The sequence below is a fragment of the Rhinolophus sinicus genome, chromosome 8 (assembly GCF_057876585.1).
Source record: "Rhinolophus sinicus isolate RSI-liver-muscle chromosome 8, RSI-T2T, whole genome shotgun sequence".
NCBI classification, from domain to species: Eukaryota; Metazoa; Chordata; class Mammalia; order Chiroptera; family Rhinolophidae; genus Rhinolophus; species Rhinolophus sinicus.
The window spans coordinates 37,667,749-37,681,317 of record NC_142508.1 but is presented as its reverse complement, the minus strand read 5'-3'; the positions used below and the strand labels follow the sequence as shown (position 1 = coordinate 37,681,317).

The following is a 13,569-nucleotide window of genomic DNA, read 5'->3' as shown; positions in this document are numbered from 1 at the left end:
TTGCTACAAAATGGATGAACCTTGAGAATCAGACACAAAGGACCACCTATGACTCCATTTATCTGCAATGTCCAGACGAGGTAAATCCATAGAGGCGGAAAGCACATTAGTGGTTGCCAGGGGCTGGGAGAGAGAGAGTGGGAGGTGACTGCTAATGGGTAGGGGGCTTCTTTTAGAGGTGAGGGAAATGTTCGAAAATTAGATTGTGGTGATAAGTATACAACTCTGTGAATATATGAAACCCACTGAACTGTACACTTTAATAAATGGATGTGAATTATACAGTACCTCCATAAAGCCATTAAACAAACCAACTAAGCATGGGATGCTGGCAAGGGGTTGAGAGAAGAGGGGCTGCAGATGTGGCAAGGGCTGGGCAGCGTAGTTTCAGAAGACAGGATCATGCTTTCTTCTGAGGACACGTGATCTGGAGATGAGGAAACCTGGTTGAGCACGAGCTGGGGGAGAGACTGGAGTTGAAATGTTCCAGTCAGCCGTGAGGCCATCTGGGGGCTTCACGGGAAATGCAACTGGGCATGGATACGCCAAGGCATAGAGACCTGGAGAGGGGCTGAAGCACCAGGGCCAAGAGACTCGAGGAGAACCACACACTTGTGCTCCCTCCTTGGCCCCTCTTCCTGTACTCAGTACCAGTGTCCCAGGGGAGAGGCAGTGCTGTCAGTGGGGGACGGAGATAAAGGTCTCAGCCAGGTTGTGGCAGAGACTGTTGCCATGGAAATGGTTTCTCTGGAAACCAGGTGAAAGCCACCAGAGGTGGGAACAGGGTGGCTTTAATGCCTAGAATCAGAACCAGCCACAGCCCTTACCTGTCCCTGGGTATCAACCACATGCTAACGCTTCAGGACATTATGTGCCGGGGCCTGTTTGCAGTGCTTTACCTGCACTGACTCACAACCTTACGAGGTGGTGGGAACCATCAGTGTTCCCACCTTACAGACGAGCAAACTGAAGCTGAAGGAAGTTAAGCAACTTGCCCCAAGTCACACGGGTAGTTAGGACTGACCCAGGCTGTCTGAGCCTCTCCAAAGGGACATTTTCTCACACAGCCCATCGTGCGCCACGTCCGGTGGCCCCTTCCCATTCTCTAATGCTACCTCTGGACATCTCCATCATCTTCCAGACTCGTTTAGGCCTCACTCTTCAATCAACTCAGTGCTTCCGCCTCCCTCAGCTCCAGGCTGGATTCCTGGGGGCTTGCAGTGAAGAGGGGGACACCAGCTGCTGTTTCCCGCCTAGCCCCCAGGAACCTGTTCCTGCTCTGGGTGGGGGTGGGTAGGAGGGGGAGGAGAAGGGCAAAGGGCTCTTGAACTGAACAGGCCGAGGCTCAGGGCTCTGCTGGCCACAGACTCTCAATGTTTTCCATGGTGCAGTCCCCACAAGCCTGCGGAGGGGGCACCTCGGGGGTCTCGAGGGCCTGTTTTCCCCCTATAGCTCCCTGCCTTGGCCTCAACCTCTCGCTTGCTCCCCCTCAGCTCCCACTATGAGTGGTGCTGGCCAGAGGGTGCTGGCTGGGTCCAGGCCCTGCTACTTTCCTCTATGCCCAGGTGTCCACTGGCCTAGGTGCTGCCCACCTCCCTCCCTCCCCCGTTGGGTAGCACGAGCACGTTTGCTGTGAGCAAGGGAAAAGCAGCCCTCCCAGTCAGGCCCTGGTGCCCTCTTGTTGGTCATCAACAATTTCACAGAACACCAACATCAGCCAAGGCCACTCGGCCCATGATGCACCAAGACAAAAACAAGACTACTCGGAATCATGTCTCAACACGGACAAAAACACGAACATGGTCCAAAGCACAAAAATGACCAAACCTTCCGCTCCTGGCTCGGAGGTGATGCTGCCCCTTAACTAAGCGGAGCATGAGCTCTGCTCACCCCTCTGCCTCTGGAGAACGTAACGATACCAGCCATGGCCTTGCCCTGCTCCCTGCCAGCATCCGATTGAGAGTGAAGCCCCGCTTCCCTGAACTTGCCCAGTCACCTAACCCAGCCCAGCTCCCGCAAGTCCTCTAACACCCCCTTACTGAGCCGCTCTGCGGTCCTGTCAATGAGCAAGAAACTCAAGCTGCGCAACACGTGTTCCTGTTGGCCTCCCCTGGGGGGCAAGGGGAAGGCCGGCTGGTAAGCAACAGGTGGGGTAAGAAGATACCAGCCCCACCCCCAAGCAGGCACCTGCCCCTCAGGGACATTCTGGGGAGCACTCACCCCTGCCCCTCACAAACACCGCCCTGGACTCTACGGGTCTGGGCTGTCTGATCAGGCCCTGCTCCTTTTCCCTTCTGCTGAGCCCAGCAGAGGGGTGGGGCCCACAAGTGGAACGAGGACTCGGTTCCCTTTGTTCTCTGCTCCAGGCTGTGAGGCTTACAGGTCTGGGCGTTCGTTCGGGAAGTCACTGAACTCAAAGGTCAGAGGAGGCCCGCAGCCTGAGCCTAGCCACACTTGTGGTTTGCGGGGCTTTCTCTGAATTACTCGCCAACCTCTTAAAACTTGGATCTCACAGAAAAATCTGGGTTTCCAACTGCTGTGAAAGCAGCAGCTCTGTGCCACCGGCTGGCACAGCTGCCCAGCAGGATGGGCTGCCCCTGCACAGACCGGTGCCTTTCGGGTGGTCCCGGCTCGTTGGCCCGCCTGGAACACAGGGGCTGCAGCTCCGTGGGGACAGCTTACTGACGGAGCCAGGCACTGTTCTCAACCTTTTCGGAGTTTCTCTGTGGTCCTCACCACTGCCCTCTCCAGAGGGTTCTGCTATTGCCCCCACTTTACGGATGAGGCCACAGTGGCACATGGGGCATGTATCTTGCTGGAGGCCACACAGGGTTAAGTGACGGTGTCCAGAGCTCTAGGACATTACGTCATCAATGACCTTCAGTTGGCCGTCTTCTTCCTACAGTCAGTCCCTGTGGGCACGTGGGGGGGAACCACAGGGCTGGCCCCAACCTTTATCTCCCAGATGAGAAAACTGAGGCTATGAGAGGGCAAAGTGGTAGGCTGGATAACAACCCCCCAAAGATGCTCACATCTAGTGCCCAGAACCTGTATGACCTCACGTGGCAAAAGGGTCTTTGCAGACGTGAGTAAATGAAGGACCCTGCCAAGGAGACGCTATCCTGGGTTACCTGGGCAGCACCGAAACTCATCACAAGGGTCTTTCCAGCAGGGAGAGCAGGAAGATCAGAAAAGGAAACAGGAGAGGAGATGACGGAAGAGGTTGGAGTGATGAGGCAGGGCCACGAGCCACGGATGCGGGTGGCCTGTAGCAGCTGGAAAAGGCCAGGAAGTGGATTCGCCCCTGGAGCCTCCAGAAGGGAGGCAGCCCTGTGGACCCACTATACACTTCTGGTTTCTAGAACTGCAAGGGAATAAATAAATGTTGTCTTAAGTCACTAAGTTTGCGGTAATTTGTTATACTGTGTTTCCCCGAAAATAAGACCGGGTCTTATATTAATTTTCGCTCCATTAGGGCTGATTTTCAGGGGAGGTCTTATTTTTTCATGTACAACAATCTACATTTATTCAAATACAGTCATGTCATTCTTCTTCTGGAACATCGTCATAACGTACTAAATGCGTCCATCTGGCTGAGATCTTAACTGGGGCTTACGTATTTTCGGGGAAACACGGTAGCAGTGAGGATAGAAACTAAAACAGAAGCTGTCCACTGAGGGAGCCAGCGCTGGTGTAGCAGTGCAGAGCCTAAGTAGGTTCTAAGAGTTGTGGCTGCTTCTGCCGACGGAGACACAGCGGAGTGAGGGGAAGGAAGGGGCTTGGGAAGCCTCGGAGCCACCGGCTCACTGCGGACCTGTGCCCTGTGCTGCCCTTTCCCCAAGTGAACTGGCCTTGGCCTTCCTGCCCTTGTTTGCCAGGACGCATACCTACAACCCCTGCCCCAGCCTCCATGACCCAGATACCTGCCCTAGTGCCTCTTCAGGGGCTACAGTCCCAAATTCCCAGCCTCTGTGCACGAGCGACTCTTATTTACAGTGAACTGATGCCCGCTGAGGCAGCAGCACAGGGTTGGGGGCTGTGGGGAACGATTCTGGGAATAAGGACAGTGCCAACCTTGCCTTCTACGTGCTCGGGGAAACAGTCACGTACGCAGACATCTGTCTATCAGGTGGCTACGAAAGCAGAACAAAGTGTGGTGGAGACAGGAAGAGAAACAAACACGTAGAGATGCCTGAGCTAGTAAGTGCTGGCTTTACTTCCATCCTTTCACATTATCCCCCCAGCACCCCAAGCCTTAGAGAAATAACTAATGCTCATTACTCGGCAGACCCCATTCTAGCCACTTTATATACATTTACTATCTAACCCTTACAACAACCCTGTGAAGTGGGTCCTCTTATCCCTATTTTATGGCTGAGGAAGCTGAGTCACAGGGAGAAGATGCCACTTGCTGAGGGTCACAGCAGCTGTGGAGCTGGGATGTGAACTTAGCAGGCTGGCTCAGAGCACCTGTTACGACCCGCTTTGCAGGTGGCGGCCAAGGCTCAGGCAGAGGAAGGACCGTGTCTGCATTGCCAGCCAGGACTAAGTGCTGTGGGTTTGGAACCTGGGCCCATCTGCTGCAAACTCAGTGCCTTGTCCATCATGCCAGACTGTCACCTTAACTGGGAAACCAGCGAGGGGCTGCTGCAACAGTACAGGTGAGGAGGGCCTCCTAGGACAGAGGAGCGAGAGGCAAGTCAGAATCAATAGAATTTGGCAACTGAGCAGCAGCAAACCCGAGGTGAAGGTCCAGGTTTGGTGGCCTCCCAGCAGGCTATGCCCCAGGCTGGGTGTGGGGTGGGGGGTGGTGTCCTATCTGAGAGGAGCAGACAGACTCTCCTTGGGGCCTGGAAGGCCCTGAAAGCTGTGCAGTGTTGTGGAGACCTGGTTCTAACTAGCAGTCTGATTGTGCAAACGCCTTTCACCTCTTGGGGCCTCAGGCTTGCTCCCCCGCAAGGCAAGTGGGTTAGCCTCTATGATCTGAGGTCACTTCTTGGCATTGAGTCTCAGATTCTCAGTGTCTTGCACCGGTGGCTACTTTCCCTCCACAACCCTCCCTTGCTGTGTTGGGGCTGCTGCCAGATCTAGGGCTCCGCTAAACAGGAGCCTGTTGCCAGGTGCACAAGGGTCCCAAGAGAATCCCCCCACCCCCTCCCCATCAAAGAGCCTGGGTGATGCAACCTGCCTGCAATTTCCACCTCACTCCCTAAGCGTGGTCTCTCCGCACTGAAAAAGAGTCCCTAGCAGCCCCACCCATGCTTCCAGGCCCAACTCGAGTTGAAAAGGCTGGGTTACTCTGCGAAGGTGGGGGAGGCTGAGGCATTTGAGTCTTGGAGGGGCCATAGGTCGGGGTCAGGGGTGGGCATGAGAGAGGGCTCAGGCTGCCAAGACCTGGGCTCACAGGCAGCCACTGATGACCCACCGCCCATAAATTAGAATATGCCAGGACTAGAGAGCTGAGTGTTGAGAACTGGCACCCACCCAGCAGGACTGAGTCGAGCTGCATGGGTGGGGCAGTTGGCATCAGAGTTGAACTGGGTGGAATAGGACAGCTAGAGAGAGAAGGCGGTACGGGGACTGGGACGGGGAACCAGGATCCCTGCCCCACTCCCTTCTCAGTCAGCATACCCCTCACACAGCCGCAGCACGAGTCCCATACTGAGCAAGCTCCTTTCTGGTTATTACAAAACATCCTACCTGACCGTCCTCTCAAAAACCGATAATCCCAGTTTCTGAGACAAAACCAAACTGAGGGATATTCCATAGAATATCCGACCAGCACTTTTCAAAACTGTCAAGGTCATAAAAGACAAGGAAAGGCAGAGAAACGACTGCAGATCAGCAGACACAATGACAAATGTCACATGGCAACCTGGACGGGATCCTGGAACAAGAAAGGACTATAGGGAACAACCAGTGAAATCAGAATAAAGCTGAAGGTTAGTTAATAGACGTGTACAGATGAGATGTTGGTTTTTCAGCTATGACAAGTGTATCACAGTAATGTAAGATGAAAACAATGGGGAAAATTAGGTGACGGGTACATGGAAACTCTACACTATCTTTTTTGCAATTTTTCTGTAAACCTAAAATTATTCCCAAATAAAGTTTATTAAAAACAACAACTCTACCTATTTCCCATACATAACCTAGAAGGTCTTCTCAGAAAAAGACTGTGTGTGTGTGTGTGTGTGTGTGTGTGCGCGCGCGCGCGCGCCTGTGCCATCCTGACTACCAGCAGTCTGTCCAATCGTCTACCCTAACCCTGCCTGGTCTTGTTCAAATTTCTATACTGACAAGTAGGAAGAGATCGGTCCTTAAGTTTCACTTAAAAGGTGGAAGACCAATCACAGTTTTAAAGCACTAAGTGCTTAGCAGTGGAGATAAAACATATCCCACCTCAGGAACAGTGACAACCACCATCACCACCCCTTATGTGTATAGCACCTAGTATGTGCCAGGCACTAGTCTAAGCGCTTGACCTGGATTAACTCATTTAATCCTCATAACAGCCCTAAAAAACAGGCACTCTTAATGGCCTCTTCTTTCTAAGGGAAATTGCCAGTACCACAAAGCTAGTAAGTGGGGTGCAGTCAGGGTTTGAACCTAAATAACCTGGCTCCAGAATCTATGTCTTAACCACAACTCTGTGCTGCCTAGGTAATAACAGAGCCTCTACAGACTCAAGGAAATACAGGGCAAGTGCTCAAATACTGGCAGACAGGACAGTAAGTGCTCTAAGGCAACGTGGTCAGATGCCAAGGACTTCCTGCATCCACACGGGGGAAGGAAGAAGCCCGCTTATCTTTACTTCCCACATAACTCTCAAGATCAGGGTTCCCCCACCTTCTCTGGATCTTGATTCAGTCTCATAACTGCCACAAAAGTGATGAAGGTTGAACTCCAGTGTAATGTCCTGACGTGGATGGATGCAGGGAGGGAAAGACAGGTTTCTGCAGCAGAGAAAAGACCCACACCCATTTGGGCTGGCAGAGCGCCCAGTGCACAGGGAGGAGATGGCTAGGAAGCTTGCCCTCTTTTAGTAAATGGAAGGGGAAGTCTCCCCATTTTTGGCAGGGTTGGAAGACTGATCCACTGGGGGGCGTCTCAGGAAGTCAGGGAGAGGGGCAGGGCTAGAAGAATGAAACAACTGGCCTGAAAGGAATGCTGCAGCCAAGGATTGAGGGAAGGTTGGCAGGGGAGGGAGAAAAGGATGGAGTGGGGGCGATGATGCCAGATTCTCTGCACCCCTACACCAGGATGAGGCTGAGCGGCCATTACTTGGAATGGAGAGGGTGGGGATGGCTGGAAATTGACACCTTGGAGGAATGGAGACAAAAGAACGACCTATTAGCTGGTATTGGATGGTCAAGTGACTGAGGCTTTTGCCGGGAGTGTGTGGGGCGTTTGTGTGAGGGTGTGAGACTGGGGCCCCAGAGTTCCTATTAATAATAAAACAGATTGAACAGACATGTAAGCTGGTCTCTGTGCTTAGGGCTTCACAGGCATCGACTTCCTTAATTCTCACAAATAACCCCATTAGGTAGAGTTGGTTATTCTGATTTTATAGATAGTTCGCTATCTATGAGGCTAGAGGACTTATTTGCCCAAGACCCCCATGGCAGGTCTGTGATTAGAATGGAGTGCAGGCTGTGACTCACGCGGGGCTCTACCCACCAAAAGGGTTCTCAGGGAGAGCAGGCAGTTGGGGAATGCAGAGATGAGCGTGTGGCCGGCCGGAAATTCATGAAGCAGAGGAAAGGAAAGGAAAAATTAACAAGTGCTGGTCTCAGGGAGGAGGAAATCAGGCCTAGGATCGAGAGAGCAGGAGGGCCAGAGCCAGCAGAAGGGGGATGAACCGTAGAGCCACAGGGAAGGGAGGGCCAAACCCCAGGGGTCGAAAGGAGGAGGGGGCCGGATCCCCAAGAGGAGCGGGCCAGGCCCGCCTCTGGGTTGGAGCCGCGCGGAGGCGGGGCGCGGAAGGATCCGGGCGGTCCCGTGCTGCGCCGCCCGCGATATATCTGTTCCCACTCCCTGGGGCCACCACATTCCCCATCCTCAGATCACGATCTCTCCTCATACTACGGCGAAGCCGCCTTTGTCCGCGAAGCCCCAGACATGGCTCTGTAGCTGCGAACCCTCCGTGCCCCCCGCCCGTCTCCGCGCTCACCGCGCCTGCGCTCTTCGCTCCTGCCTTCTTTATTCAGCCGAGGCCGCCGCTGCCTCTCCTTTCCACAGCCATGGAGTGAGTAACCGTTCACCCCTCCCTCTCCAACCGCCTTTCCCGCCTTTTCGAAGCTCGCGGCCCTCACGACCAGGCCTGGAGGTTGGGGAGACGAAAGTGAGGGATCACGGTCGCGCAGGCGCAGAAGAGGGAAAACGAGCATGGGCACGCGGCCGAGCATGCGTACTCGGCTCGATGGTGGGGGAGTGCCTTTTTCTTGTGTTGGAGTTTAAAGAGGGCCTGTATGTGGTTGCGCCTGCGCACTAACCCTCAGAGAGTTTTTTTTTTTTTCCTTCTTCCGGAATGAGTCTGTCTTCGCGCTGTTGCTCCTGCGCGTCAGCGCACCAGAGCCCATATTGTGCGAAGGGCTGGCAGTAGGCAGCTGCACATGCGCACTGACACCCCCCCCCCGCCCGCATAGGCGTGAGAACAATGGGACCGTTCTAGTGGTGGAGCATGCGCTTTGGCCCTTGGGGAGAGAACCAAATGTGGAAGGTTGGCGTAGAGAGCTGTTCTCTGCTGGCCACCTCCACCTTCCCTGGTCCACGTTGCTTAGGCGTGCAGCACAGCTTCTCTCCCTTTCATTCAGGCATCTGCTGGGCCGGGTGCTAGTTTACATTGACTGGGTAGAAGGCAGGGCGTAAAGACAAGGGGGTGGACAAAGATCTCAGCCTTGATGAACGATAAGGCTAGGGAGACTATTATGCGAAGGGGCGGAGCTAAGCGAACCGTTAGATGAGGGGTGGGGTTTCGATTGGAGAAATAGTAGGGACCTGGGGGGGAGGGGTGCAGCTAAGATAGTGGGGCGGGGCTTGGGGGGATAACGGTAGTCACTACGGGATTTGAATGGATAACATTGGTGAAGGGGTGGGGCAGGGGGAATTCCCCTGGGAACTGATTTGAGATGGGACCTAGGGAGGGGGTGGGGCCTAAAGGAAATGTTTTAGAGGCAGGAGTGTGGCTGGAAGAAAATTCCCCTGGGACTGAGTTTTTTTAATGAAGGAATATTATGGGGTGAGTGGGAAGGGCTTAAGGTAATTCCCTTGGGAAACCATTATGTTTCTGTATTGGAGGATTGGGTCCGGAATTTTGAAGAAAATAAAGTCGGGCTTAAAGAGAATCCCCTTGGGAGTGGGTGGGGCTAAGATTTGGGAAAAGGGCAGATTTAGAATTCTGAGGGCAAGGCATAGTCCCAAACCCAGTTGAAAGGAAAAGGGAGGCCCCCCCCCCCCATGTGGGAGTATAACTTGGTTTCCCTGTGACTTTGGCGGTGAGTGAGGTTCGCCTGTGACCCTGCCCACTTTTGTCTCACACGTGTAGGTTCTCCACTTTCACCTTGGTGCCTGCCTTCGGCCAACTGAGCAACCTCCAGAGCCTCCTCTCACTTGTTGGTGCAGCTTCCTTCATTGCCATTCGTTCCCAGCGCCTGTGCTGCAGCCATGTCACTCCTGGCCACCCTGGGGCTGGAGCTGGACAGGGCCCTGCTCCCAGCTAGCGGACTGAGCTGGCTCGTAGACTATGGGAAACTCCCCCTGGCCCCTGCCCCCCTGGGCCCCTATGAGGTCCTTGGGGGAGCCCTGGAGGGCGGGCTTCCAGGGGGGGGAGAGCCCCTGGCAGGTAAGGACAGGTGGAGAATGGAGGTGGGGTGAGCTGTGGTATGGGGCACAAGACAGAAGGAGGGAGCATTTATTCATTCATACATTCATTTGATAAATAATTATTAAGCACCTATAATATGCCAGGCAGTTTTAGGTGCTGGGGATATAGCTGGGAACAAGACTGACATCCCTGCCCTCCTGGAGCTCACACTCTAGTGGGGAGACAGACAAGAGACAAATGATAAGTGTGCAGTATTGGGATACGTTGAAACACTTAGTAGCTGAGCTACAAAATGACAATGGGGACCTAGATTAGAGTCCATAGCCAGAAAACCCTTTCCAAGTGGGTAACGTTTTGGCTGAAGCCTAAAGGATGGGAAGCAATGAGCTATGAAAAGACCAAGGGAAGAACTGTTTAGGTGGAGAAAATAGCATATGCAGAAGCCCTGAGACGGATTATTTTATTCCTTTAGTGTGTCCCCAATGCTTGTCATATAGTGGGTTTTAATAATTAATTAAAGATGAAACGGGGTGTGTTGTGTATGTGTGATCTAGTTTGCTTTTTAAGAAGAAACTAGAAAGTAAATCAAATCACAGATGTAGGTTAATCAGTAAAGAGGATGTTAGAATGGTTGAAGAAATGGTTGGTTGACTGTTTTGTTTTGGTCACTGGTTGGTTGACTAGTTCATTGATTGGTTGGTTAAAGGGGTTGATTGGTTACTGAATCAGATAGTTGATTGGTTGGCTGGTCCACTGGTTGTTGTTTGGTTGACTGGTTAGTTGATTGGTTGGTTAGTTGACTGGTTAGATGTTTGACTGGTTCATTGGTTGTCCTCCTCCAATCCTCCAGGTGATGGCTTCTCTGACTGGATGACTGAGCGGGTGGACTTTACAGCCCTTCTCCCTCTGGAGCCCCCCTTACCCTCAGGTGCCCTTCCCCCATCTTCTCCACCCTCCCCTGACCTGGAAGCCATGGCCTCCCTCCTCAAGAAGGAGCTGGAGCAGATGGAAGACTTCTTCCTCGATGCCCCACTCCTCCCACCATCCTCCCCACCACCACAGCCACCACCACAAGCGGCACCCTCCCTCCCTGTCCCCCTACCCCCCACCTTTGACCTCCACCAGCCCCCTGCCATGGATACCCTAGACTTGCTGGCCATCTACTGCCGCAGTGAGGCTGGGCAGGGGGATTCGGGTTTGGCTCCCATGCCCCCACCACAGCAGCCCCCTCCTCTACCTCAAACCTGTCGCCCAGCCCCTTACCCCAGTCCTGCCATCACTCGAGGGGACCGCAAGCAAAAGAAGAGAGACCAGAACAAGTCAGCTGCTTTGAGGTACCGACAGAGGAAGCGGGCAGAGGGTGAGGCCCTGGAGGGCGAGTGTCAGGGGCTGGAGGCACGGAACCGGGAGCTGAGGGAGCGGGCTGAGTCTGTGGAGCGGGAGATCCAATATGTCAAGGACCTGCTCATCGAAGTGTACAAGGCTCGAAGCCAGAGGACCCGCAACAGCCAGTAGGCAGGCAGGGCTTCGCGCTGTAGGGGGCACTGGTCTTCAGCTCTGGCTCACTTCTGTTTCTGGGGCTGAGTTGGGAGGGTCCCCCCATCATCCCTCTGCCTCTAGCTTCTTTCCAAAGCCTCCCCTTCTCTCTCTTTCTCCTTTTATCCTTATCTCCTTTCTTGTCCATTTCTTGTCCATTTTGGTCCCCTCCTTCCCAGAATCATGGATCGTTTGGCCTTAGTCAACATCTACACTTTTCAAGTGACAGCTGAGAGACTGAGGCCCCCGGGAGTTCAGGGAGCAGGGGAGAGCTTGGAAACCAGCTCTCGAACAGGGCTGTGAGGCCAGAAAGCTGTGCAGAATGACTAGGTAAATAAGCACAGGAGAGCCATCTAGGGAATAAGTCAGGGAGGGTTTTGAGAATGGCACCCATATAATAATATAAGCAAAACAAGCAAGCCAGGTGACCTTGGGAAACTACATTTGGGCAGGGAGCCAAAAGGTAGGCAAGTTCGAAGAGCTGGTGGCTATGGAGGCAGATGGGGAGCTCGGCAGAGTGGGTGTGGCCATAGTTGGTGACTGGGTGTTCACTTTAGCTCAGAGGAAATCAGTGTTTTGTGAAGGTGTTGGGGCAGGGGCTACATCTAGGTGAGAGAGGGCGGGAGCGATCCTTTTGGGGGTTGTGGTGGAAATAAAATAAATAACTTCTGGTCTGAGCGTCTTGTCTTTGAGAGGAGAAGTTGGGAGAGGGCAGTTGTAAGCCAAAGACAATGACAATAGAAATAACAGTACTTATGGTCAAGCACACAACACTTGGTACATGGCCAAGGTCATGATGGGACTGATTGAACTGGTAATGATACATGACCCACTTTTAGATTCAGACCCTTAATTACATAGATAGCAAAACAAAGGATAGCTAAAGGTGCCAGCTCCACATGGCCCTCATCACATACACCAAAACGGATGGCACACAAACAAAACGGGCTGGACAGCTGCAACAAGAGTTGTGGGGTACCCCATGTGGAAGAATGCCATGTTTGATTAAAGCCTCCCAGGGGTATTTGGGAGGTAAGTGGGAGATGGCCTGGTAACCATAGTGGGCATGGTCCCCTACATCTATCTGTTGAGGGCTTAACTATGTGGCACGCACTATTTTTTTTTTTTTTTAAGGAGGGCACACAGCTCACAGTGGCACGTGTGGGGATCGGACTGGCAACCTTGGTGTTATTAGCACCACACTCTAACCAACTGATGCCAGACAATATTTTAAGCACTTGACATTATTTCAGTTAATGCAAAAGGAAGGTACTGTTAGATTTTGGATGAAGAACCATTTTTAAAGTGAACAATTCAGTGACATTAGTACTTTCGTAGTGTTGTGCAGCCATCACCTCTATCTAGTTAAAAACATTTCCTCCATCACTCCAGAATAAACTTCATGCTGCCCGTCCTCCCCCAATTTGTTTTTGTTTGACACTTGTAATTCCATAAACCAGGGGAATGAGTTTAATTCTTGTTCACCTTTGATAGCGTAGCCTTTAGCCTTTTGTTACATATGAGGACTTGCAATTTTAAGCCTAAACTCTGCAATGTTAGTAATTTACATTGTCCATTGCAGGCCAGTGCAGTTCAACCTTACTAGCAAAAACGGAGAAAGGACTAAATTAAACTTTACCCCATAACAGTGAGATTAGGAGCATCTAATGATGTTTTTTTGCTTCTCCAGAAGTGAGGCAGAAGCTGGCATTACACATCCGAGCTGTGTGGCCTTAGACAGGAGTCTGCTTCTCTGAGCCCAGATGACTTACCTGGAAGTCAGGGATGGCACCGCTGGACCTGAGGCGGCACAAATGAGAGAATTCACCCCGGGTTTGGAGGGAGCAGGGCCTGGGTGCTAACGCTTTCTCCATAATTTTTGTGAGCTGAAAAAAAAATGGTGCAGGTGGTCACCCATTATAGTCAGGGAATCAATTAGAAGGATTTTGACCAGCGTTTAAATACCGGAATAGAATAGAATAAAAACATGCAGGACGGTGGTATTTCACGAAACTTGATATGAAATGGTTTCTTACCGTGAGTCACGATCAGAAAAGTTTGCAAGCCACTGGTAGACTGCCCCCAGCTTCGTCTGATTTGCAGACCACTGACCACAAACGACCCCGGATTGCTACACCCTTTCCGGCCGGGATTCCGCTTCCCCCAAAGCAAACATTTCGGGTCTTGCGCTGGCACTTACAGGACTC

The 13,569-nt window shown here is 52.6% G+C and overlaps 3 protein-coding genes and 1 pseudogene across 5 annotated transcripts in view; 2 read left to right on the top strand and 2 right to left on the bottom strand.

Annotated features, from left to right (window-relative positions):
• IL4I1 (interleukin 4 induced 1) overlaps positions 1-8,310 on the bottom strand; it is a 34,611-nt gene extending 26,301 nt beyond the window's left edge. The window contains exon 1 of the mRNA XM_019741444.3: positions 8,174-8,310. The gene's annotated coding sequence lies outside the window, so the exon portion shown is untranslated. The remainder of the gene's footprint in view (positions 1-8,173) is intronic.
• Positions 1-13,248, bottom strand: part of NUP62 (nucleoporin 62) — a 28,896-nt gene extending 15,648 nt beyond the window's left edge. Inside the window, exon 1 of one of the 3 annotated variants that reach the window (XM_074316068.2) lies at positions 13,135-13,248. The gene's annotated coding sequence lies outside the window, so the exon portion shown is untranslated. Of the gene's footprint in view, positions 1-8,173; positions 8,313-13,134 lie in introns of those variants that run through there. The other 2 variants (XM_019741556.3, XM_074316067.2) reach the window with 2 other exon arrangements.
• On the top strand, positions 4,189-8,948 carry LOC148757542 (uncharacterized; annotated as a pseudogene).
• On the top strand, positions 8,109-12,034 carry ATF5 (activating transcription factor 5). Its single transcript, XM_019741557.3, has 3 exons — positions 8,109-8,248; positions 9,548-9,844; positions 10,677-12,034. Exons 2-3 carry the CDS (start codon positions 9,667-9,669, stop codon positions 11,339-11,341), a joined length of 843 nt encoding a protein of 280 aa, XP_019597116.1. The 5' UTR covers positions 8,109-8,248; positions 9,548-9,666; the 3' UTR covers positions 11,342-12,034.
• Positions 13,249-13,569: the final 321 nt, after the last annotated feature.